Source organism: Henckelia pumila, chromosome 4 (assembly GCF_033568475.1).
Source record: "Henckelia pumila isolate YLH828 chromosome 4, ASM3356847v2, whole genome shotgun sequence".
NCBI classification, from domain to species: Eukaryota; Viridiplantae; Streptophyta; class Magnoliopsida; order Lamiales; family Gesneriaceae; genus Henckelia; species Henckelia pumila.
This window is the reverse complement of record NC_133123.1, coordinates 16,762,794-16,784,111: the sequence shown is the minus strand read 5'-3', so window position 1 is coordinate 16,784,111 and position 21,318 is coordinate 16,762,794. Positions and strand designations below refer to the sequence as shown.

At 34.9% G+C, this 21,318-nt stretch overlaps 3 protein-coding genes across 8 annotated transcripts in view; 2 read left to right on the top strand and 1 right to left on the bottom strand.

Annotated features, from left to right (window-relative positions):
- Positions 1–5,893, top strand: part of LOC140894432 (DExH-box ATP-dependent RNA helicase DExH7, chloroplastic) — a 43,226-nt gene extending 37,333 nt beyond the window's left edge. The window contains exons 28-34 of one of the 2 annotated variants that reach the window (XM_073302939.1): positions 879–949; positions 1,144–1,213; positions 2,080–2,175; positions 2,686–2,853; positions 3,227–3,319; positions 3,426–3,548; positions 5,439–5,893. In XM_073302939.1, the coding sequence (XP_073159040.1) occupies positions 879–949; positions 1,144–1,213; positions 2,080–2,175; positions 2,686–2,853; positions 3,227–3,319; positions 3,426–3,548; positions 5,439–5,516 (699 nt within the window). In that variant the 3' untranslated portion in view covers positions 5,517–5,893. The remainder of the gene's footprint in view (positions 1–878; positions 950–1,143; positions 1,214–2,079; positions 2,176–2,685; positions 2,854–3,226; positions 3,320–3,425; positions 3,549–5,438) is intronic. The other variant, XM_073302940.1, reaches the window with a different exon arrangement.
- A 3,648-nt stretch (positions 5,894–9,541) lies between these two features.
- Positions 9,542–13,674, top strand: LOC140867272 (uncharacterized protein At5g49945-like). 2 transcript variants are annotated; one of them, XM_073272348.1, is made up of 4 exons: positions 9,542–10,658; positions 12,316–12,519; positions 12,608–12,857; positions 13,560–13,674. In XM_073272348.1, the coding sequence occupies exons 1-3, from the start codon at positions 9,591–9,593 to the stop codon at positions 12,836–12,838; spliced, it is 1,503 nt and encodes a 500-aa protein (XP_073128449.1). In that variant the 5' UTR covers positions 9,542–9,590; the 3' UTR covers positions 12,839–12,857; positions 13,560–13,674. The 2 variants fall into 2 exon arrangements, with proteins under 2 accessions (XP_073128449.1, XP_073128448.1); XM_073272347.1 differs by lacking the exon at positions 13,560–13,674 and having other exon boundaries at positions 12,608–13,043.
- Positions 13,330–20,665, bottom strand: LOC140867271 (embryogenesis-associated protein EMB8-like). Of its 4 annotated transcripts, none has more exons than XR_012145095.1 (15): positions 20,289–20,665; positions 20,044–20,133; positions 19,804–19,865; positions 19,019–19,119; positions 18,637–18,726; positions 17,522–17,644; positions 16,953–17,030; positions 16,417–16,502; positions 16,214–16,262; positions 15,877–15,933; positions 15,681–15,811; positions 14,911–14,994; positions 14,772–14,829; positions 14,525–14,594; positions 13,882–14,019 (listed from the first exon to the last, which is right to left on the bottom strand). XR_012145095.1 is itself a non-coding variant. In XM_073272345.1 (14 exons), exons 1-14 carry the CDS (start codon positions 20,549–20,551, stop codon positions 13,624–13,626), a joined length of 1,680 nt encoding a protein of 559 aa, XP_073128446.1. In that variant the 5' UTR covers positions 20,552–20,665; the 3' UTR covers positions 13,330–13,623. The 4 variants fall into 4 exon arrangements, 2 of the variants coding, with proteins under 2 accessions (XP_073128446.1, XP_073128447.1); XR_012145096.1 differs by lacking the exon at positions 13,882–14,019 and adding an exon at positions 14,153–14,442; XM_073272345.1 differs by lacking the exon at positions 14,772–14,829 and having other exon boundaries at positions 13,330–14,019.
- Positions 20,666–21,318: the final 653 nt, after the last annotated feature.

The following is a 21,318-nucleotide window of genomic DNA, read 5'->3' as shown; positions in this document are numbered from 1 at the left end:
TAGTGCCGCAAATCGCTTCCATGAGTTCAAGCTTTTGGGAGAAGTGGTTTCAATATGGCGTTCAAAGTAGGAGCTCAAAGGTTCAGGAACATGAAGTGCAAAATCTGATGTGTTTCCTGAAGTTGGTTTACGTGGCCTTTGTTGTCCAATGCCTGACAAGCTGACAGATGTATGCTTTAGATAATTATTTTGGGATATATTCCCCAAGATAAAGTTAAACAAACAGGAGCATGTCGAAATATAGAACTATTTGCCGCCTGATATAAACTAATTTTTTTGGGAAAAGTGGTTTCGACAATATGTTCAACAAATGCTACATGGTTATTTTGAGATGATATTTTGGGAAATGAAATGAAGACTCTGTAATACTTTGCGGACAATTTATTTATCAAATCCTAGATAGCTAGGCAGAGCTGCAAGAGTACAATTCATAAACCAAAAATCACATTGGCATACCATTTTGGTGCATTGTTGTTGTCTCTTATCAAAAACCTCTAAACAGTACTCTATGGTAAGAATAAAACATGGATAAAATTTTTTAGTGGAAATGCAAACAAATGGGAAAATAAGTAATTTATTTACCTGCACATGGTGCATCTTGATTCTAGCTGCCCAAAATTGGTGGAAATCCCCCATGTTTTGGGAGAACTTAGCAGTTTTTTCATATTTATTTAATTGTTGCTTTGGTCGGGAATCCACTTGAATTAGTAAATCATCCCGACATGATTAGTTTCGAGTTTAGCTTTTCGCATGGTCACTTCTCTGTCGATCGAACATCTATGGGCTTATTTGTACTGTGGTTGCTGCTATCTCGGTTTATGGAAGTGCCATGTTGATTTCACATAAATTATGAAGGTGATAACTTGTAATGTTTTCAGCATGGAGTTAAAGCAGCTCAAAAATTTTGCAGTTCACATTTCTTAAGCAGCTCTGTCATGTACATGATAAGGTATAATGTCTGTCTCCTATTGATGTTGACTTGGATACTACCATAATTAATTATATTCTCTCTGGGACTTGTAGTTGAGAGTCTTTCTTGGGATTTGCGCTATAAAAGCTTGCATAAAAATAAAAATAGCTTAATTACATTTTGTAGGAATATAAAGTAAATGTTGCATTTAAACTAGCATGCTATTATGCTAGGGATATGAGAATACAATTTGGTACGTTGCTTGCCGACATTGGGTTGATAAATATTTCAAAAGATTATCAGGTACTTCTGTTTAATTTACCAGGACAAGCCACGGTTGTCAATTCTTGGATTCATGTATGTGTTTGCTTTCTGTATTAGAGATTACTTTTCCCTTGCGTGATTATGTATTTCAGTTACTGAGTAATAATGAACACACAACTCCAAACTAAGAAAAAATCTTGTGTATGAGCGATAAAAAGTATATTCTTGTTTTGTCTTATTTACCTGCTGTCGCAGATACTCTAGAAAAGCCGGAGAAGATGTTATTTGCATTAATTAGTGTTCTATCTCGATTCATTTGGATCTTGGTTCTTTCGAAAAGTGGGTGAAGGATGGAAAGAAGACGTTTTGGAAGACAGAGATTTTTGTCAACTTAGATATCATGATTCCCACAATATGAGTGTGTCAATTTCTGATCACCTGCCAGGAATTCCTAGACATTTCTTCATGATGCTGGTTTTCCAGAGTTAATGTCTTTAACGACTATATAACGAGTATTTGTAATAGTTGATGACAGAAAATTAATCATGTTTCGAACACCCATTTTCACATCGGTTCAAAAATTTCAGTAGAGATTTTGTTGATCTGTGTTGTTTTCCTTACTGGAATGCTAACTGTGGAAATCCCTTGGTTCTATTTTCTAATCCTAGGACTTTGGCCACAAAAAAATTGATTCCCATTTTTGTTTGGAGTCTTTTGGATATTAGTTTGGGTAATCAGATCCGACTCCAGGGTCCCAGGTAAATTGATAAACACATATGATGTGGAAAGATTTCTTGATGTACGAGTTTTTTTTGGTGAGAGATTCCCATGTATTGCTGACATTGACTTTTGTTCTTAAAGCTTTGGATTCCAGCTTGCATATAATTTAGTTGTTGTTTCTGAAGCAGTTTAGCCGTAAAAAGAAAGAAAAGCTCGACAGTTGCTTTTCAGATTTGTCACAACCATTCAATAAATACTCAAGTCATTTTGTTGTAGTAAAGGTAAAATTATTTCACCATTCTCAGAAGTGTCCCATCAACTTAATTATCATGTCCCCTTAGGCCTCAAAATCTGCTTAAACATCCTAGTTGGAGTGCATTATGCATTTATTTTCTTCGTTGTCAATAGATTTACTTCTGATGTGTCGTTAGCGATTGACTTGTGATTTATCCCTGCCCATGAACTATGGATCATATCCATCATCCTGTTATTTTAAGTTAACCTGACACTATAACAGAGTAGCGTATACGACATTTTCAATTATCTTATATCTCATATATATATTGTCATCGAGTTTACCTAGACAAGAAATGAGGAGGGTCATTATTCAATAGCCTATAAAGGAGTCAATGCATGGTTTACTAGAAACGCGGTCAAACCCACCATCCAACATTAATTGGCAATTAGAACAGTTGGAAATAGACAAACTTGAAAAACTAAAACTTATGATGTCTTTTCTCAACTGTCTGGGAAAGTTTTTTGCTCTACTGATCCTCGAGGTACATATTCAGGCAATAATTTGTGCGGGTCTCTATCCTAACGTCGCCAAGATTGATGGAGGCAATGCCAAAGGTCGTCCTGTGTGGTATGATGGCAAAAGAGAAGTTCACATACACCCTTCTTCTGTTAACAGTAACCAGAAAGCATTTCAATACCCATTTCTTGTCTTCCTCGAAAAGGTTCGTGCTTTTTGACTATTTCTGTCTGACATGGATTATGCAACTCTATGGATTGATGCTGACTCTCCCACCCACTGCGTACCAAAGAACAAATATTTTTTTACAGTAAAACAGAATGAAAGAAAGAAATAAATATATCAAATTAAAATTATAAGGGAAATTTTTTTACGCTGATTTATATAACCCTCTTATAAATCATAAATTTCAGGTAGAGATCAAGAAATAAATACATAATAAAGGAATTTTAAGCTGATATTTTTAAGGGTAATTTTTTCTCAGGTAGATCGAGAAATAATACATCATAAGGGGAAAGAGATTTACACTGATTTGTTTACACTGATCCGTACTACCTTCTTATGAATCATAATTTCAGGTAGAGACGAAGAAAGTATTCATGCGAGACACAACAATTGTTTCCCCCTACTCTATTTTGTTGTTTGGGGGATCAATAAGTGTTCAGCATCAGGTATATTTTTCTTTCAACGTACTGATGTTATTGGTATTTCATTGTCGTTTTTTATGTAAACTAATTTACTACTGGTTTGTAATGGCGTCTGCTCTTGATATTACAGACTGGACGAATTATTGTAGATAATTGGCTGACAATGGAAGCACCGGCTCAAACTGCTGTCCTCTTCAAAGAACTTCGGTTGACTCTACATTCTATTCTGAAGGGGCTCATTAGTAAGCCACAGGTGCCATATTTGTACATTGCTGTTTGATTTTTTGTATTGGATCGACTGGTATTTGGAATTGTTGGTATGTTAATTTGTGTACCACATCGGTTGGGTAAATATCCTGGGATTCTTTAATATAGACAAGGGCAATCCTCCCCTCTTGAGCTAGCTTTTGGGGTGAGTTGGGTCCAAGTCCCATTTCTTAACAAAAATTTCCACTGTGTATATTTAATCTTTACTCAAGTTCAAGTCTTGCATATGTATTCACGTCAATGTTGACCAGCTATTATCTGATCTTTCTAGTTGCAAATGATGCCACTGAATGTTCACTTGACCTTGAACCTCCTTTCCAAGACATCCTACTATGATTTGTGGCTGGACCTAATTTCCACCCTAGGCTAATACATGTATTGCTTTGCGAGAAAGTAACACTCCTGCTCCAAATATCTCACCGAACAAAAAAAAATTATATTGCACAGTTGGAAATCACGTTCAGTTGCTATAATACCTGCCATTTTCTCTCGACGGATCTTAGAGATATGATTGTTCCAAAAACAAGCTTCAAACCATGTTGGAAAGTTGTTACTCACTGCTCGAGATCAAATCCACCTTTGACAATAAACTTATCGTGGTGTCTATCTCACCCTCTAATGTGATCGGGGCATTGTTCTCGTGAAGCCTTTAACACCTGATATTGTTTTGGACATAAATATGGCACATAGAAACCTGAACCTTGAACTTTCCCCTTGTTCTGCTCTGAACTTCATCAAAAAACTTACCTATCGCCTGGCATTGTCTTGTCCTTAATATCATTTGTTTCTAAATGTAATATATGAAACCTATGTCATCCGTCATGCATGTGCCTTGACTAATCATTTTTAGCGTCTTTTCTAGTCTAATTTTCCAACTCAAAGCCTGCCAGTGGTGAACTTTTGAATGACGAGTCATTTGTTTTCTAACCTTAACAGTAAGATGAAGTTTGGCAATGAATGGTTTCAAACCAGTGTTTTAAAAGGCGTAGCGTTGGCCTGTAGCGTTTTTGTGTTGTCATAGCGTAGCGTAAATAGCACAGCGCATAGCGTAAGCTATTCGTGCACACCAATTAATTAATTATAAAACTAAAAATATACTTATATAAGTAAGAATTATCCTTAAATTAATAAATAGTGATATAATTAGCTATTCTTAAACATTACAACACGTTTAAGCCTAACAATCTGCCCAATATTTAAACAAAAATTCAACCAATAATTCCAACGAATCTACCCAGAAATTAAACCCAACCTCTTCTTTGGATTCTGTTGCTCAGCTTTTCGAACAGAAACCACCCACCTCAAAAAAACCCCAAAACCCCAATCTACCTTGAAATCGGATCTAGGGTTCATCTTTACCTCTTAAATCAACTCTGGAAAGTTTCGATTCCCAACGGTAAGTTTCTTTGGCCTTCGCTTGAGGAAATCTGATTTCTGAATCCCCTTGGACGTGGGGAACGAGCAGATCAAGACTCGCGATGTGGGTTCTATCTTTTACGTTAAATAAAATTATTAATGGGCTTCTAATATTTTTGCCCAAATAGCGTGGGCTTTTTGCGCCATAGCCCAATAGCGCACGCTATTTGCGCTAAGGCGCTCCGGACGGGCAAATAGCATGCGCTCTTTGAGCTTTCCGCTAAAGGCTGAGCGCTACGTAGCGCTCAGCCTAGAAATTGCGCTATAGCGCGCTATAGAAAACACTGTTTCAAACTAAGTTGGTAATGATTTGAGGAAACATATTTTGGGAGATCATATTCATAGCGCGCGCTTTTAAAAACACTGTTTCAAACTAAGTTGGTAATGATTTGAGGAAACATATTTTGGGAGATCGTATTTGAATCAATAATTTTCCTCTCATCCTTTTCTGTTGCTGCAGGACTCCTCCGTGGCGGATAATGAAGTTATGAGATCTATAATTCACTTGTTCCTGGAAGAGGATAAACCGATCCCTTGACTTGTTCAATCATCATCTGCTGCAGATTCAAGCAAGATGATTCCACGTACGCGGTGGTGGTTCTGTTACGAAAGGGCTTCATACATAAGAATTAGGTTGTTTTGTCCCTTTTATACATAATTTGTCTTTGAAAGGACGGAATAATCTTGCATTAGGTTCACTCAAGATCAGGGAACAAAGCCTATTAGTAGATCAGCTAATAAAATGTTCGACTTTTATTCCTTAAGTTTGTTTAGTTTTAAAACTAGAAATATATATTATCAAGTATTTCACAATTTGCAGCTAGCTTAGAGTGTGATGGACTAAAATAATTTGGTTCACAATACATTCAAACATGTAATATTTTGAAAAAAGTTAAATTTAGTGTGGTGGACCTAAAAAACTCCCAACCTACCTCGTCAGTCGTCAATCATATTTCAATTTCGGTAACTCAGCCCTATGTAATTTTTCCTCGAGAAAAATTGAATAAAATTATGCATTAAATATTTTGACAAAAGTTACATTTTTAATTTTTCTAACATATTCCTGAATATCTTATGTGCTGTGACCGTTTTGCAATGCAGTGATGCAGTTTGCAGTTGATTAATTAGAAATTATGCTAAAAAATCTAGCTTTTTTTAGGTTAACCACTAAGCAAATTTGAAAATTATATATCATGGGCAATCATCATGGGCAACAGCTGACGTGATATCTTGTATATCCAACCAGTGATTGACACGTCAGCTGTTGCCCATGATATCAAAACTTTTATATATATATATATATATATATATATGGGGTTTTTTTATATTTAATTTAAAAAAAATTAAATTTCAAAAATAAGTTGAATTAAAAACGGTTGCACATATATCCCAAAACGCCACTGTTGTTAGCGGACGATGGAATTTTACTCAATGCAGCGGACGCTCCTTAATGCATGGAACTCCCAAAATGGGAGTCCCCATGTGCATTTATTTTTTTTTTAATTTTTGTTTTTTAAATAAATTATGAAATTAAATAAATTTATTTTCATAAGATATATTTATAAAACATTAGTTAACCTAAATAATATATTTTCAATAAATTAATTTAATATTATATTTTTAAATTTAAATTTTATTTTTAACTTAAATTTTAGTTAGCATAGTCATATATTTTTAGAAATATTTTTATAAAAAATATTTCTCAATTATATAATTATTTTTTTAAAAAAAGAAGACCCGGATATATATTCGAATTAACTCTCTAGGTTTATTAATAAAACTGAAAGAACTCTATAAATCCAAATAAATTAAAATAAATCAACAAATGCACTAACCAACTTTATAATTAAAAATATAATATAAAATAAAAAATAATAAAATATCTGTGTTAACCAATATTTCTATAAATATAAATGATAACAAATAAATTCATTTAATTAGTTTAATTTTTTTAACCGTTAAAAATTTTTTTTTTGTTCTTTAATAATTTTTTTAATTGAACATCAAATTCAAAATTTAAAATTAAAATTTAGAATTTTTTAGAAACAAAATTTTATATCAATAATAAATAAAGATTTTTTTATAAAAATCTGAATTAACTCTTTTAGGTTTATCCACAAAATCGAAAAATTTACACAAATCGAAATTAATTAAAATAAATATATGAATGTGCTAACTAAAATTTAAGTTAAAAATAAAATTTAAATTTAAAAATATAATATTAAATAATTTTATTGAAAATATATTATTTAGGTTAACTAATGTTTTATAAATATATCTTATGAAAATAAATTTATTTAATCAATCTAATTTTTTGAACTGTAAATTTTTTGTTTTGTTTTTTTAAAAACTTTTCAACATGGTTAACAAATTAAAAAATTATTTTTTTAGAGTATTCGAACATTAAAATTAAAGTTTAGATTTCATATTAATACTAAAGAAATAATCGTCCGCTGCTCATTCAAGCGGACGCTGGATTTTAAAATTCTAGCGTTGCGTTTTGGGGTATATATGCAATCGTTTTCAATTCAACTTATTTTTGAAATTTAATTTTTTTTAAAATTAAATATAAAAAAACCCTTATGGGAGTTATGCTATGCTGCCCACCTCCCATACTCACCTCTATGCCCACCTATAAGGTGGCAATCATCCAATGGATGAGATGTATCATATACAAATGGTTCATCCAATGGATAAGTGTCACCTCATAGGTGGGCATGGTGGTGGGCACGGAAAGTGAACAGCATAACAAAACTATATATATATATATATATATATATATATATATATATATAGAAATTTTCAGCTGTTCAACCATGTTTTCCCACTTGGTCCGCGACCATTAAAACCCGGTAGTGGGTTTTAGTGGTTTTTGTTTTTTTTTTGCGCATCATTAAAACCCACTACCGGGTTTTAGTGATCGCGGACCAAGTTGGGAAACATGGTTGGACAGCTGAAAATTCTTTTATTTATATATAAATGTTGTATATATATATATATATATATAGAGTTTCTTTCAAGTGCTCACCTATCATGCCCACTATCATGCCCACCAATGATGTGGCACTATTCTATTGGAGCTATAATTTATCACATCTTTATCACATCCAATAGAAATAGTGACACATCATTGGTGGGCATGATAGGTGGGCTAGAGTTTCTTTCAAGTGCCAGATGTGATAAATTGTAGGTCCAATAGAATAGTGTCACATCATTGGTGGGCATGATAGGTGGACACTTGAAAGAAACTCTATATATATATATATATATATAATTTCAGCTGTCCAATCAATGATGCTCAACTCGTCCCCGACCACTAAAATAGTGATGCGAAAAATAAAAAAAACAACTAAAACCCGGTATCGAATTTTAGTGGTCGGGAACGAGGTGGGCAGGAATTGTTGGGCAGTTTAAAACTTATATATATATATATATATGCACATTGTTTTGGTGTTTGGTGGACAAAATTTGGAGGGGATTTGATGGGATTTGAATTTGTAAATACTGTTTTGGTGTTTGCAAAAATAAAATTTTAAAACGAGGTTGGTATGTGATGTGATTTCATTTAACTAACTAAAATCCTTACAAAATTGATCGGATTTCATGGGATTTCATGAGATTTGAGTTTATAAAAATAATAAAATTATTTTTAATAATAAATTTATAAACTTTATAAATTTAAGTTTTTCAAACATTTTTTTTAAAAAAAAATATCACATTCCTAAAATTTATACTAGCAAATTTCAATATGTATTTTAACTTTTTTCCAAAGTGGAATTTGAATTCCATGAATTCCAATTCCAAATCCAAATCCAATTTCAAATCCAATTTCAAATTTTATTTTTTAGGCATCCAAACAAATTTTTATTAAGATCTCTCAAATTTGAGTCGAAAAAGGTAAATCAATTTATGGAGTGCCAACCAACAAATAATGTCATTTACCTGTCAAAATTTCTTTGCTGAAATCAGTTTACATTAATGTTATGTACCAACTACCAACCATTTGCGAGAACCCAACTATTTATTGATTTCCATAATTCACAAAAATAGAAAAAACAAACACATAACTTGATAGTAAAGAAATATTTCTACATTCACAAAAGTTTATTGTACAGAAAATGGTAGTTTAATACTAATATTCGATCAATCGAGATCATTAGTGCAAGGACGATACAAGGAAGACGGTTTCACATAACCAAAAAGTAATATTTTTTGACATAAATTTCATGAGAAGTTATTGCAAATCTAAGTTCGATTTGGTCTATATTTAGAATGATAAAAAATAATATTGTTTTCAACTAATCCGGTCAAATATGAAATCTATCTAACAAAATTAACGTTTAATGAATTTTTGTGTGAAATGAAATAGTTTTTCATGAGTTTCGAATATCCATTTTATAAAATTGATTCGTGTTGTTGAGATCGTCATACAGAAGTTTTGTGATGTATGATACATGATCAATATTTATAATAATGTAATATATAATATAAATCATGCTAAAAATATATATACATATAATTCAAATCACCAGTATGATATAATAAATATGCTTATAGCAGAAACATAAGAAAAAGGCAAATTATTGTTGGTGTGAGAACAGAAAATCCAACAATGGCGAATTCGAGATCTCTCTTCATCTCCCCGCTCTCTCTCCTCCGCCCCAGAGGCGACGCCTTCCTCTATCTATTCGCGCTGCTCTCCATCTTCTCCCTCCTCCTCCACCACCTCTCCGCCGCCCCCGCCCACCCCCACTTCGAAGGCTTCGACGCCGATGATGACGATTTCGCACTCGAAGACTCCGATCGGGACCAAGTTGTTCCTCCGCTTCGTTCGCCACCGCCGCCGATCTCCCTGTCCACTTCCACTCCGGAGTCCCACCATGGCCCTCCTGAATCCCAGATTCAACCAGACACCAACCCTAGTCCGAATTCCGTGAAGTCCCCTTCAACGTCGTCGTCCTTTGAGTACTGGGATGAAGATGAATTCGAAGGGATTCCTCAGGATTTGGTTCCGCCGCAGGAGAGTGAAGTGAAACCGGAGTCTTCTTCTACTGGCGCTGATTCGGATTTGGGTCACCCGGAGGACTCCAACAAATCGGATGTGAAGTTTCCGAAGAAGTTGAGTTATTATACGGTTGAGATTGCGTGTGTTTCGTTTTTGATCATGTTTACTATCAATTATTTTACTGGAAAAAGAGAAAATGAGAACCTGGCGTTGGCGTGGGCGAGTAAATTTGCGGCTAGGGACTCGATTTTTGAGAAAAACTTTAGCTTGTTGGGAGTGGGGGAGACAGATGACTCTCCCCTTTTGTTGCAGGAAGGGCATAATGTATTTAAGTTCTATGCTAGCGGTAGGAGGTTCTGCTCAGGATTGCTGGCCACCATGGAGCTTAAGAGTAGACATGATTTGATATCAAAGTTGTATAATATGGTTGTGCCTTGCAAGGATGAGATCACGTTTGAGGTTTATATGAACGATGATGCTATGGATCATGTGCTTTTTGCCTTGGCGAGGAAGAAGTTGGCAAAGACAATGCAGAAGGAGATGAAGGACTTGCAGAGGTTTGCTGGGTTGGTGTCGCCTCCCAGTGGGAAGAAGTGGGTAACTGAGGAGTTGCAAGTTATTTCGGAGTCGAAGGAGGTTGCTGGGGATTTGATCAATGATGTTGTTCTGGATCAGGTAATGCGATGATCTTGCTTGCTACCTTTTCTGCATGTCTTTGTGTAAAATGAAATACTGAAACAATGTAAAGTTTGATATGTATTTGCATGGTTCGCCCCCAAAATACGTTGGAGTTACCCCTGATTCATGCCTCCAACTCCGGGGATCAGTTTGCTGTTTTCCTGCTAGGATTTTAAACGGGTGAAATTTTCGAACAGTTGTGATTTTAGTGCTTGTACAGTTTGGAGGTCCATAAGATACAATTTCAGTGAGTACTTGAGATGAGGGTCCTATAAGGTTTTGAGGAAATTCACGAGTGGAACTGTTTTTGAGTGTGCTATTTTTTTTTTGTGGGTGAAATCTGACAACTAAAATGAATTTGTAGTGGGAATACAATACTCGCTGGGGAAATTGTTACGATTTGTTTGGACTAAGAGTTGTTGGGCACAAGTTTAGTTAACAAATCAATCTTCTCCATGTGAAAATTAGCTCTAAAACGTTGTTCTTCTAGTGCTTGAAATCCCAAACTTTTTAAATATTTCTTTAATTTGTATGTTTCTTTTTTTTTGGTTGGATTCATTGGATCCCATTTCAAGCTTCACATAATGAATTTTGGGTTTGCTGTGCCTGTTTGAACTTCGGGTTGTAGAATCTGTGATTATCCTTGATGTAGATATGCTTATGAAGCACCACAAAAGAGGTTTGGACCGTTTGGTTAAAGATGCGTTGTATTCTTCTGTATTTTGATGTTATTGGTGGTCTTACTAGCTAGTTCTATGTATATATGCTGCCTGGTTGAGATGTTGGCAATTCATCCATAAATCTCAATCTCGACCGGATTTAAAAAAATTATTCCTCTTCCAACACACCCTTTTAAGGTATGTAATGGAATCATAGTTGGTGAGAAGCTGGAGACGAAAGGCGAAGTCAACTGCAGTTTGGTATGTCTTACTGTATATCATCTGCGTGAGGTGGAAACTGCTGGGAGCCTCCTGTGGATGCAGAACTGCCAGTTGAATACTCGAAAAAATTGGCATATGTTGAGCTCTTTTATAGTAGGGGTATTAGAGAACTATGGATTTTATTCTGCTCCTGTTATAGCTATATAATGGTCTTATCTTGTGTAAGCCTGTGGGGAATCACCGGATCAGTTGCCATTTTCTTTGGGTTTGAACTTTGAATTGTAACTTTTGTTCTTGATAAACTATTTAGTTTAGGATGAATGGGGAGGAGATACTGTAGTTTAAATTTCGGGGATTGAAAAACGTGCATGACCGAATTCATGCCAAGTTTGGAAAACCAAAATTTTAAACTGTTATGGAACTGTTGAGTGGACAGAGCAAATTGAATTGGTTTGATTCTCTTTCTCCCTTCCTCTACAGACTTTGTTTGCCAGTTGACATCTCGTGCATTCCAGACCTTGCATTAAACTCCAGCGTCACATTCTGCTTAATCACCTTCATTCTCTGGACTTGGTGCTTGATCAGTCACATTGACATCGATCCATTACCTGAAATAAGCTCTATATTTTGTTTATTTCTCTGTCTAGTTTACAAAGAATTTCGAGTTTTTTCGTCATTATAAAAAAAGAATTCAGTGTTCTTTTGACAACTTTACCCTGTTTTTCCTTGTGGATATGTCATAATATTCTTTTAGTTTTTTGGGATTTCTGTAGGTTTTTGGTGAGAAGGCTTTTGAGAAATTCGGCAAGTTATTCATCTCGATGTATTTTTCTGATCAACTGATTGGCTCAAGCAAGAAGATGCTGGTGTTTAAGTTTGCTCTTCCTGATGCTAATCATATGGCTGACATGAGTCGTTTGGTAGCACTTGTTCCCTATTACATTGATCTAGTTGGCCGATACAAGCTCAGCTCACATGTATGTATAATTATCCATCTACACTTGGAACATTTAAGCATTATGATGTAGCCGTTCACTTTCTGAACTGCAAACTTGCGTGTTTCAGGCTCGATCTAAAACAGAAGTAGCTAGGGCCAAAGTTGCCCAAGAGATTCATAAAGAGATTCAGAATGCCAGGCAAGAAGCGTTACAGAAAAAGAAAGCCGACCAAAGAAAGAAGTTGGAGGAGGCTGAAGCAAAGCTAAGTGCTGAGGCTCTTCGGAAGAAGGAGGCAAAAGATCATGCTCGCCAAATGAAGAAAGCCATGCCGAAGATCAAGATGAGTAGGGCTGGTTAGATCCTAGGTTCCAGCTTAGGTATTATATCCTCGTGGCAAATTGCTGTCATTTTTACTCGCTTGATCATTTGGTTTACTTCTCTTTCAAGTAAGGGAAGATGTTACTTGTACCATCTCTAGTTGTGTACCTTAAACATTGGTACGAGGTAGTCTTCGTTCAACCTTACCACTTGCTTGGTTTTTGCATGTAGCATTAGTTCTGATATGAAGAAATCCGTGTGCATTAGGATCAAAGGAAGAGATTGGTTGGTCTCATTGCCGGCGTTTTAAAATTGCAAGTGATTTTCTTGGTTGGTGCAGTTTAGTTGACACAAAAACTGTGATACTTTATGCAGCAAGTTTTGATCTCGTGTCATTGTTTTCTTTCCTTTTGTGACTTAAACATCATATTGTTGATTATTAAAAGCTATTATTATGATTATAATTATTACTTGTTTCTAACTTATGTTTTTCTTGCTTTGATTTTGGGGTTGGTGAAGATTTGCATGAATCAAGAGCAAGCCAAACGGTGTCACAGACTCAAAGACAAAAACGAAAAAAAAAAAATTTATTATTATTTCCATCTACTACATGAGTCCATGGATTCACGTTATTGTACGATACTATAAGTAGATAGACTTGCCCTAACTCTATTGTCGTATCGTTTTTATGTAAGCTAAATGAGAACGATTAACTCATACAATGTTTCTAAATAATCTGTGTGGCTCACTTACGCTTACAGAAAACGAGTGAAATCGCGTTTGGAACTGATACATTTTGGACCACGAAGGTTGGGAGTGTAAGTCTTACCGTCGAAACGATGATAAGGAGAGTCGATTCTGAAACTTTTTCCTGAAGAAGATTGCAAGAGCTGAGCCCACAAGTGGCCAAGTGGTGATGATTGCTATGTATCCAAGCAGCCACAGAGATTTCCGGTTCTGGCGAGAAATCTGATACAGTGATTTCTTGACAGGACCAACGTGTTCCGTGTCCAGGCGCCGAGCCTGGCCGAGCTCCGGAGTTTGCTTTCCTTCTACAAATAACGTATCTTGAATCTTGTTTTGATCCGTGTTCTCTAGACGTGTAACTCCTGAATCAACTTCATTGCCTACGGCAGTAACGATGCCATCCTCCGTGACATGTACATATGGGGCATGGTCGATTGTTGATTGAATAGGATTGTTGAAGGAAGAATCTGGCATCTGCACAAGTTGTAAAAGTTCAGGGGTCTGTAAAATCTGATGCTACAATTTGTGGCAGAATGGTAATAGCATGTTTAATAATGAGATGGGAGATGTACAAGTGTCTATGATGGACCATCAAAGTGCTCAAGTATTAACTTATATAAATATATACTTAACACGTTTAAGATGTGTAGTTTCTACAATGTTTTTTCAACTAGCTACAATAAATCAAAGACAAAAGCATGCGATAGTGCAAGGAATTGGTTCCTTCTCTCGATCTTGCATTTGGAGTAGTTTCTACAATGTCTTTTCAACTAGCTACAATAAATCAAAGACAAAAGCCTGCGATAGTGCAAGGAATTGGTTCCTTCTCTCGATCTTGCATTTGGATCACAATCATAATCCTTATTGAGAAAGCATTGGTATTAAGCTGCTGGTAGCCTACCAGAATATTCAATGTCAAGCAAAAAAGCTGAAAAAGATAATCTTTTCTAGGACATTAATTAGCTAATGTTGGTGTTACCTGTTTTTTGCGATGGCTCAGTGGGCTGGATTGTAGAACACTGAAAAATTCCTCAACAGCCCTCACCCACCTACGAGAGAAATCGATGAAATTGCGTTTGGTGAATTTTTTTCATAAAATATTTCATGCTACAACATTCTGGTTTCTTTCACATTATTATGTATATGTATGTGCCACATCCCACTGTACTATGTGTTTTTATGTCGGTCCAAATACATGCAAAACGGACTTAAAGAAAGGCACTCACAGCAAACGTCGACTGCAAAATAGGTAACACTGATTTCGCAAAGAGAAAAAAGATGAAGCTGGGGATATAGAATAATAAACGTAAATTCCAGCGTTAAATTCATTATAATGCCAAATTACAGTATGAGAGCATTGCTTACCAGACACTTTTTGCTGCTAACCCTTCAAAGTATGGCAAGTGTCCACCATGCTGTGTGGTAGCCAAGACTATATTACTATTTAACCTGAAAATTTCATTATTTGATGATTTATTTTTACAACCACAACCCTTCTCAACAAATAAAATAACAGAAAACCATAAATATACTAGTAGAACACTACCATCTGCTTAGGGACAACCTTTTCCATGAAATTAAACTCAAGGACTATGTTAAACACTATGAAATACATTCACTTTACTGCCAGAAAAACAAAGTGAATGCTAGCAAAACAGTGGTTCATTCCAATACAAGATTTCCTAGATGAAAGCAACTATGAAACCTGTATCCTTAAAGTTGCCAGCAATACAATCTTCCTTATTGAGAAATTTGTCTCTGATATTTCTTGTCACAGTGGTAAGGCATCTGTTTTTTTTCCTTTATCTGTCCAGACTTTATCCTGTTTTACTTTGCTTCATAAATGCCGGTTCAGTTATAACTATCTCTCATTCTCAGTTAAAACCAGAATCTCCTAATTAGTAACATATCTGAAAACACCAAGCTCGTGTACGGAAAACGTAAGAGAAAACATTGGCTTCAGGACTTAAAATAACAACTCGAACTAGGTTTAACGTTAGCGTTTCTGGAATGACTGATGCATCTAAGATGGGTGATTCAAATAATCACAATCACTTGACAGACTTCAAAATAACTCGAAAAATTTGATCCCATCTTACTACCAATAGATAAAAGTTCTCATGTAAACTACATACCGGCACTCATCCCATGGAATTGCTTCACTTGTACAAACTGGATCATCTAAAGAGCTAATGCAGAGAAGGGGTACCGCAACACTTCCCACGTAATTAGCACTGGCACAACGCCTGTAATACGTATCCACTGTCTGAAAAAGAAATGAGCCAGTCATTGAACATCAGAGATGTGGAGGAAGAAGACAAGCACCATTACCTCAAAATTTCCAAGAACTCGAGTTGCACAATCATCAAAGTCCCGAACCGAAAGTGACTGAAAATTAGAATAGTAAATTACATTCAACGAGCAGAATTTCATCAAGTTTGATCACATACAATCATCTAGTACATATCACTGAAAAGTTCCTTGACAAGATCGACCATGTCAAATAGAAACTTGAAGGAAGCCAGGCATTAAAATCTCAGTCTAAAAAAGGTAGCATATGGTTCCTAAAATGCGAAATGAAGTTTGAAATCACAGGCAACTTTAAATCATTTTTAGACTAATTTCTGGTGTGCATAAATGATAAATCAGTCGTAAGAACATACATTACCTTTTTAACACCTTCCCAGTTTGACAGACGAGATAGGACAGCCTCGTGCCTATAAAATTCGATGTTTAAATCAAATTGCCTAAATGACTACGTCAAGGAAAAGTCAAGAGAATTTGGTGATTCTCGAACTACAAAATTTTATTTATGCAGGGCAGCATTCAATGCATGTAAAAACAAAATTGAAGAAAGTACAAGAGACTCACAAATCTGCGTAATCTTTCAAGCCGATGGCCAAAGCTTTATTGTACAACCTTTGTACAAGTCTCCGGTTCATAAACCTGTCACAAATCTGGGAAATAGATCTGTAAGAGCACCAAATAATGCACTATACAAGCCAACCAAGAAAGCAGTTGTTAGAGGGGGGCATCTAACTTTTCCAATTAGCTCTGTCGAAAACTGCCTAAATGTAATATAGTTATGGGTACACAATAAAGGGGAAATTGTTTTAAGCTTAACAAGGGGTGCAAATAAAATTCTAATCAAGTCTAGATTCCAGGGTGAGAACAATCAAACTTTGGGAAAATAAATTTTTTTCAAATGTTCTCGTATAACCAACCTAATTTTTAAAAAGTTAGAAGACAAAAATAAAAAGTAAAATTTGTTACAGAGATTTGAAAAAGGGAAATAATATCTGGAATATCTATTGATGATGGATATTCTCATTCAAAAGTTACTTTCGTGGATCCAACTTCCAACTCGAGGAAATGGTAGCAGAAAAAGAAATTTGAAAGGCACCAACCAGGGGATCCCAAGGAGAACAGATGGCTGCTGCTCCAATAATTGGGACATTAACCCCATCCTCGCCAAGATATTTAACCTGAAACATGAACTCGAAACAAAGGCAAAAATATGAACATGCATAATGATGAATCTCCAATAATTGGGACAGTAACCTACAATCTCGCCAAGACATTTGACCTGAAACATCAATCCGAAACAAAGGAAAAATATGAACATGCATGAAGATGAATCTCGCTGACCAGCGTCCACCTCAAACCTGAAGCCAAAAATTAGACAGAGACCTAAGAAAGAACTAAACTGGGTACCCTGGTGGTTGTATTGCAAAAATATTCAGAATGTGTACTAATTAGTATTCCAATCTAAGCATGACAAGCATCTAGAATGTATACCAATCATTCTAATCTAAGAACCTCTAGATAGCCAACAATCTGCAGCCATATTTCCAAATTTCAAGTTCTCTACTTTCACAATCTTGTAATATCATGACCAAAATGAGAGAATTATAGAAGTGACACAATGAATGCTTCTTAACCAGGAAATTTAATAAATTATGATGAATTCTCATACCAGAATATTAGCACCAATGCTTGTGCCAATGACAAATAGAGGAGCTTCAGGGAATTTACAATGGAGATGGTCAATAATTTTTCGTACATCCTCTGTCCACCCAGCACTATAGAAGCAATCAGACTGCGAAAGTAATTTATAGCAGTTTCAATGTCACAAGTAAATCTTGGAACACTAGTAGAATATAAATTCACTAATGCAAAGTCGAGCATATAGAGGAATAGGAGTGATAGTTTTAGACGCAATTTCCTTTCGAATTAAATTTGTTAATCTGCCCAAAATCAGCTTCAATGGTGTACACACTAGAGAATTAGATAGAGTTGTTCCATCATCTTCGTTCCTTTGCATCTTACTCCTATTCCATACATAATATTTGCCGGTTCAACTAATCATGCAACAATAGTTGCCGACTTCGGAGATGATGCAAAAGAGGTGGCCCACATGTGCTCTGTGCCCAAGTTGTTGTGTGCTGTGTCGGAAAGCGTGGGAGGCGTAGGACCACATGTTGATTCATTGTACTTTTACAAGTGGGTTTTGGGCTAGAGCTTTGGCATAGATGAGGTTGGTTTGGGTGGTTCCAAGATCAACGCAAGAATTATTCGCTACAGATCTTGGACATCTTCTTGGCAAGAAGGGCAGAATTTTTTGGATAGTGTTGGTTCATGGCATATGTTGGTCCGTGTGGTAGGAGAGGAATAGAATAATAATCGACAGCATTGAAGAGTCGATTGACGAGTGCTGGGAAAAGATCAAAATTCAAATATCTACTTGAATTGGGTCTCATGTAGAGTTTGAGAATGTCTCAATCTCATATTTATTAAGAGATTGGGCTTTTGTCTATTGTTGATATGAGTAGGATCATGCTTAAACTTTTGTTGTTAGCAAATCACTAATCTGCCTATTGTAATTAATAGCTTTCCCGTAACTAATATAATATTGTTTCTTATCAAAAAACACAAAACATGCAACACTAGTAGTTTGAAGATCTCAATCAAACAAAATGTACCAACAGCAGTTGAAAAAACTTCACAAAACTCACACTTAATTAGGATATCCTTATCCAAAGTCAATTGTATCAAATATTAGTTGAAACGATTACTAGGATGTATACTCACAGTTATTGATACACCCCCAAGTCCTCTGTGATTGGCCACAACAACATCCCAACCATGCTTAACCATCTTGAAAGCCAAATGTTTGACATACTGTACATTGACATACTATATGTCAGGAAAACAGAAGATACAGAATAAATGGGGATCCCACCTAAATCTGCAAAAATGCTATTTTTCCTCTCTAATTAAAGATGAAAACGAATAGACCTACAAAGAAACTTTTTTCTCTGTGACAAAGTAAACTTAGAAACTGGCATCATGGTTTTGTGAGGAAAGCAAAATAAGAAAAGCAAACGAGGTTTCAATTTTCGGATTATAAACATAATTTATTCAAGCAAATAGAACATAACACAAAGGTTATATAAAAAGCTAAATAACTTACAGCAGAACCTGAATCGCTTGTTAAGCCTGGAATGATGATAATAAGGGGATTCTTATTGTCTTGCTGCACCTCGTTATTTTCTTGAATGACTGGTTTCTTAACTAAAGAGGAAATGACAACATTATTTTAAATTTTTTGTAACTGGGATGTGATATATGCAATACACAAAATCCAAAAACTTTAACTAGTGGAAATATATATTTTATTGGGATGTCAGAAAATGTAAGTGATCTATTGATCTAATAGCATCTTTAAAGTCTGATGCAGCCTATTAATTGATGAAGTACATAAAACCACTGAAATCAATTGTAGGTAAGAATATGGTCTCACTTGAAGTCTGATAAAAGTGCACTCAAGCAGTTTAGATCGAAAGTCCTTATCTTGAATCATCTAAAACAAGGAGACTATGAACTAAACTTTGAGAAATTACTTCAATACCAATAGCCAGAGTTAAATAAATCTTTGTTCTGTTGGTTAGAGAACCTAATAAGGTTAAACCAAAGGTCAATGCTTGCTGTAGCCATCTAGGGTAGACTTTTCTCATGTTCTTCTGGATATCTATATTACATCCTAATTATCAAACGAGTCGTAAGAAAGTTGTAAGTTTCAACAGTACACCAGAAATCATAAGTTCATTTTAAATCCTTTTGGGAATAGAGTTTAAGCTCATATGAGCTCAATCTAATATAATGAATGGCATTTTCTTTCAGCAAACAATGTGCATTTGGAAAAGCCAGACACTTCATACGACAGCAATCAAAGTTGACCAAGCAAGAGAACGATACCTTCAGGATTCGTCACCCAATCCAAAGCAATAGTTCCACCATCAGAAGTAATAAAAAGCTGTCTGGACACTGCATCAGATTAGTACTACTTCGTTTAAAAAATATGCTGATCTATTCGATACTGCAATGAATTCCTTGCCAAAACTCGTGTAATTATAACCAAAAAACAGAATGCTTCCCTTCGAAAACCAAGTGATTTAATCAGTTTAAAAAACTGAAAATTCATGAACCAAACCTCACCTTCTATAATTGACAAGGGGAGGATTCCCTAAATAATGTATAAACAGAGTCTGCAGATGGGGACTACACAACCATGGAGTCGATAAATACCTGTTCACAATCATCCACATGGGGAAAAAATTCAAACAAAAATATTACTTCAGAATCAATAAACCGGCAAATGAAAACTAAACTCGAAAAAACGAGTTAGAGGCTCAATCAATACGCAGGATTCGGATTGAAATGCAACCAATTGTGTAGAGTACCTTCCATGAAGAATCCGACACTTGGAAACTACATCGTGGTAGACTTCTGATAAAGGATTGAAAGTTAAAGTCACGGGCTGACCCTTGAATCCGGAGAACAAATCTTGGAGTACATGAATCTCCAAAAATATATACAGAAATACTATCACGATCAAGAAAAATCCCCAAAAATAGTGAGAAATTGGCACTGATATAGCCGCCCGGAGCAACGCCTCGTACGGCGATATCGCCGCCGAAGCATCGGCCAAGGATTCCATTGTCATCGAATTATTATTTTATTATTATTATATTAAAAATCAGTGGTTTTCGATCTTCCCCATAAAGTTCAACTATATATATATATATATAGATGTATTCGCGAAGGAAATGGAAACTGAGCTTTGGCTGGAAGTTGATTTAGGTACCGAATTGGCCAATCGGAATTCATTCCTTTTTTAAAAGTGTTTTTAATTTAATTTTAATTTGTTTAGTGTAAATCAAAAAATAGAATCATATTTGATCACGCTAAATTTTCCACAAAAATAAAACCGCAATATGGTAAATCCAAATCTAAAGATTTGCATTTCGTTATAATTACTTCGAAACACTCATTTTAAGTTTAAATGAATAAATATATTAAGTTATAAAAACATTAAATTTAACACAATAATAATAATAATTATAACACCATACATTTTTAAGTTTAAGTTTAAATAAATCAATAAATATATTCAAGTTCAAAAAACATTAAAGTTCATTTTACAATAATTAATCACTGCTTGCTAATCCACAACATTGTATCATATTTTAAAATAAATATTAATTTTTATTCGATTTTTTGTATAAAAACATTTTAGTCGTGTATCAAAGTTTCAAAGAGACAAAAAATCATATTAGATGGTTTCACGGAACAATTTTTTAGACTGATCTCCTACTCAAACCGACCTATAAAATAGTTTTCGTTTGGAAAAATATTTATAAAACGTTTTTATAAAAATGTTTTCTTAAAAAAAATATAAAAATATTAAAAAATGTTTTAATTATGCGTGTG